Source organism: Mya arenaria, chromosome 9 (genome assembly GCF_026914265.1).
Source record: "Mya arenaria isolate MELC-2E11 chromosome 9, ASM2691426v1".
In the NCBI taxonomy this organism is placed as follows: Eukaryota; Metazoa; Mollusca; class Bivalvia; order Myida; family Myidae; genus Mya; species Mya arenaria.
Genome location: NC_069130.1, coordinates 49,857,002 through 49,862,072, shown reverse-complemented (window position 1 = coordinate 49,862,072; position 5,071 = coordinate 49,857,002). Strand labels below are relative to the sequence as shown.

Sequence of the window (5,071 nt, the reverse complement as noted above, 5' to 3'; positions counted from 1 at the left end):
ATGTCAAATGAATGAATACAAAGTAATTATTTCAAATATTTTATATTTTTCGCAGCACAACTATAAAGAAATGCATATCTACGAAAATGCATTGAATAGTAATATAATAGTCACAGAAAGACGAAGTCTGGCTGATTGATGTTTCATATTTCGTTAAACGCCTCCCTCAAAAAAATATTACAGCGTATGTCTTTAACCCACATGCATACAAATACAGAAACTGTTGATCGGTGCAAAATATGGCGTTTTTGTCCTCTTTAATGTAGTTGGTGTTTAAGTATAGTCTAAATAATTTTTGAGACAGACTACTTGAATAGCATTCTTTTTAATGCGCTTTATGTAAACTTTAGGCAATGAAGAAAAGTGTTAAGTTAAAAAGAGCCTTTGAAATGAAATGCATATTGCCTGTATTATTGAATTGGTTGCAAGAATGCAACAGTATGGTAGAATAAAAGACGCGTTGTTATATTAAAACATATTTCCATGGACAAAGCATATCACGGCTCTAGAATAATGGCATATAGACTCGTATAAGTCGATTTTTTTTCTTTTACAAACCTCTAATTTAATACAAGAAGTACAGTAATTATATATTTTGAGTATGTCTATGTGTAAGGTCATTGTGTAAGCCTTTGACAGCGATTTAACTTCGTTTTATTTTATGTTACCCTGTGGAACAACATAATTATGAAGTTGTCCATAAGAAATAAATTAATAGTTTTGTGTTTTCATTGAGTATCGACTTAATTCTGATGTAAGACCTGGTTGGCCAGTGGTCCTTGGGAAACTATTTCTTCGACCGATTTGTCCGTGAGGAACGACTTTATCGGCAATTTGTCCACGAGAAACGTATTAATCGACCTGTTATCACTAATACAACAAAAATATCGGTCAGCTGTCCGTGAGGGACTAGTAAATCGGTCAGTAATTCGTAATATACGTAATGTCCCTTAATTACACTTCAATGAAGAAAGAAATAATTATATTCTTAGAAGTATTATTACCATCTATTGTATGCTTGCAAACTTGGTTATGTTATAAACTGTATAAATAAAAATAGTACTTGTCAAGCCTCATTAAGTAAAGCGTTGATATTATATTCATTTGCCTGACAATCAGTGGTAATCTGTGCTGCCATGTACGAAACCACCATTGAAAGTACTGTTTCATTGTGGACATATCCTCTTTATAAGATAGATGAAACTTTTAAACACAATTTTAACGAATAACAAAAACAACAACAACAACAACAACAAAACTGTCAACATGGAAATGAAAGTTGTCAACATTTGAAACTTGATGTTTTTTTTTTAATTTTCAGAACTGTTTTGGGTTGTTGCTTAAATGCTTTAAACATTCTTTGATTGCCGTAGCCTTTTGCCTTTTAAGAAGCTGAGTACTGATTTTATCCCTAAATATAAACATACGAATGCACAAAAGCCGATTACGCCCGTTTTATTAAAACATTACCTCAAAAGCACAAAAAGCAACACATATTCAAGAACGCATAATTTCCAGGGGGTTAGGGGTCAAGGAGTGATTTTGGTGAAGGCGAAACTTCGGGGTACAGAGCGCCCCTTCCCCAAAAACGGACTGTCAAATTGTCTAAATGTGGCCCGAAAGTGTCAGGGGGTCGGTTCTCGTTCTAGAACATTTGGTCAGAAATAATGCATTTTGGTGTATTCATTGGACATTTTTTAAACCTTGTGTCAACCTTTAGGTATTTCGACAATGACGGGGAGGGGCCGAATCATTTTGAAAGTGTCTGGTCATGATAACCCCTAGATTACATATTCAAATATAAATCAAACAGATGTCCGTGTCCATTTCACTAAATATTGATGAATGCGTAATATTTTTCAAAGATATTTTATTTATGTAAATACTTTTACATATAGAATGCGTGCAAAAGCGATTTGATGAATAAACAAGTAAAGAATAAATGTGTGTAGGTAAGAATCTTTATATTCTCACTCGTGCGATGCCCATTCGGCGATAAGTACTTCTGATTATATATTCTATAGGTTAATAAAATGTGGTCAGTCCAAAGTGTCGTTTGTTTACTAGGTTAACATATGTCTTATAGTCAGTGAATCTTCGGTGTGTAGATATCAACCGTTAACCATTAAAACGGCCACATGACAAATGTCGACGCCTTCGGTTGTTCCCGCTCGAATGATGGAAATGAGTTAACATACAGCTTTATGTAAGTGTTTAATATGCTTATCAACTATCCAAGAGTAAATGGCTCGTTATCAACAAGTCTACGCTGATTAGACACTGTAATTGAAGTCACGTGGAACGGTGGTCTCGCTATCCGTGTCAGCCAATAGATTACTCTGGAACAAGGCATGTGAATCATTCTGCTCCACAGCGAACTTGTACTGCCAGGTTACGACGGTTGTCCCAGGTGACACTGCAAAATAATAATAATACAATGTGACAACCAGTTGGTATTTTGTCTCATATCGAGATTAAATATATAAACGTGACGTTTGCATTATAAAAATGATAAAAAAAAACATTGATTTGGTAATTGTTTGAAAACACAAAAATCTCAGATCAAGATAGCGTTTGGAGTCTTTTCAAAGCGTTAAGAACTTGGATTGAAAAAAGCACAAATGTTCGTTTACATCGTAAAGACTTACCGGTAATTTCCTTTGTTCTTGTTTTTTCTTCTGTCCACGTTTCAGAAGAGGTTTTCTCAATCATAAACCTCACCGATTGACTCACGGAGGCTGTGATTGCCTTAATCGCCACACCAAATGAAGACTCCCATTTGTATTCAAACGTCGAAGTCGTGCTTTCCGTCTTGGACTTGCCAATTTTGACTGAGATTGTACTCTTATGCTCGGCCTTCGGGTTGATGACGGCGTTGATTATCTCCCACTTACCGATGACATTTGGACTTCCGTACACAAGGATCTCTTTACTAGGGTCTTTTGGTGACACGAACTGGAAGCGCATGGCGTCGTGTATTTCAGAGTGGAGGACGACATTGGTATTATTTCCTGGTTCAGGTCGTCCACCTTTTGGATGCGCATATCTGAAAAGTAGATTTGAAAAGAAACATATAAAGAACCATACGCATATCTAAGAAGTAATCTATAAGATCGTTGTAATCATAAATAAAGGGTACGTATTATGAGAGACATTTCCATAAGCTACTGTGTTATGATTGAAACACCAAGAATCACATTAACCACAAACTACATCCAATGTTTAAGTATACGAGTCAAAGCTATATTTACGAACCTGCCGCCCTTGTGAATAATGTGATCGTTTCTGCTATCGAGGGCAAAAAGTGCGCCATAATGGCGGTCGCTGTGGAGGACCAGACTGTTGTTGTTCCCTGGTGTCAAACTGCCGCCTTTCGGATGGATGCACTTGCCACTTGCGACGTGCTCGATGTAGCCCCAATAGTCTAATTCTTTGCGGAAGCGCCAGTGCATGCGATCGTGTATGTCGCTGTGAAGAACGATACTCGTTTGATTTTTAGGGTCGCCTTTTCCACCATGGGGATGCAAAAACTTCCCACTTGAACGGTGTTTGATCAGGAATGGCTCAGACATGATCTATTACTTACAATATAAGCGTTATGGATATGTAAGACAAATCATTCATATTGTTTTCAGTAAATTTAAATTTTCTTTTTTTTTGCACACAAATCTTTTGATTATGATACCAAAACAGTATTTAGTCACTAGACATCCAGAACCCTCATATACGTGTGCATGATACCATTATACGAAAGTTTATCAACAAAAATATGTTATTTTTTTAGTTTTAAGTATATTGTCCGAGCAAGAAAAAGCCAATCCTGTTATCACAGAAACAAATAAATCAAAATGAGCATCTCAACAACAGAGCAGCTTTGCAGTAAACAGTCTTAATTATATCAAATGATTTTTAAAAAATCCCATGCTTCAATTTGATCACCTTGCAATGCACTTATATTAATCAAACATTTTATAGTCGCAACGAAACAATTCACTTACGAATCCCGCAGACAACTTCGCATAAGATTAACTAAATGATCACGACGATTCGACAAAATGCAAAGGCCATTTGTTTCTTAATATGCACTCATAACTCAGCCAATGAAATTGGCGGACGGATGGAATGGTTTTGAGTTGATATTCAAATACTATGTCGGTCAAGGTCATTGAAAAAGATACAGAATATTCAGACAATTGATATAATAACATGATGAAAACACGCAATCATATCGTGCTCACATATCTGTAGTTCAGTGTAGATCAAGTTTCTATGGCAAGCTCTTGCTTTATGGATCAAATTTCGCAAATTCAGTTTTGCCCTTAAGCAAACAAACTGCATACGCATGAAACATGCATTCACCCTTTTTATTTCGGCAAAATATTGTTACTTAATAGGCCCGTAAAGCTACATTCATATATTTTGTCAAAACTACAAGATTTTTGATAAACTTAACTTCGTCAATTCCTATCGGATTTTAGTCAAATAAAAAGGAACATGCTTGAAATAATAAGAACAACAAATGTTGAACACACTTTTTCTAAAACACAAGACTCCTTTATCGATATTAAGAACAATGCACGAAAATGAGATCTGGATTAGATACCATTTCTTTTGTTATTAATGTCCAAATGAGGCCCTGCAGTAAAATATACATTTTTTAAATAAATAAGGTTCATCCGTGACAACACTTAGTATTGAAGGTTATTTAAGGAATGAATTGCGGGATTGATGTCATTATCGGGTTATGAACGCAACTGGGATGGTCAAAGTGTGTTGAGTCCGAAGGACTCCACGCGTACCTTGATCAACCGAATTGCGTTCATATCCCCGATAATGACATCAATCCCATTCATTACTTATATTTACACCAATAGTGCATTATTTCACTCAAGAATTGTTAAAGAGGTACTTTATTTCATGTATGAAAACCTTTAAGTAATCCTTTCTTACCCACTCTGTAAATAGAACGACCTGCCTGTAACCGGAAGCATTTTATCAAATGACGTCACGATAACGCGGGAAAAGATCAACCACTTGAAATCACTTTTACACGTAAAATTGAAACACTTAT

The 5,071-nt window shown here is 35.7% G+C and overlaps 1 protein-coding gene across 1 annotated transcript; it reads right to left on the bottom strand.

Moving 5' to 3' along the window:
- Nucleotides 1-1,967: 1,967 nt before the first annotated feature.
- Nucleotides 1,968-3,578, bottom strand: LOC128245368 (galactose-binding lectin-like). The gene is made up of 3 exons (XM_052963502.1): nt 3,256-3,578; nt 2,649-3,046; nt 1,968-2,416 (listed from the first exon to the last, which is right to left on the bottom strand). Exons 1-3 carry the CDS (start codon nt 3,570-3,572, stop codon nt 2,274-2,276), a joined length of 858 nt encoding a protein of 285 aa, XP_052819462.1. The 5' UTR covers nt 3,573-3,578; the 3' UTR covers nt 1,968-2,273.
- Nucleotides 3,579-5,071: the final 1,493 nt, after the last annotated feature.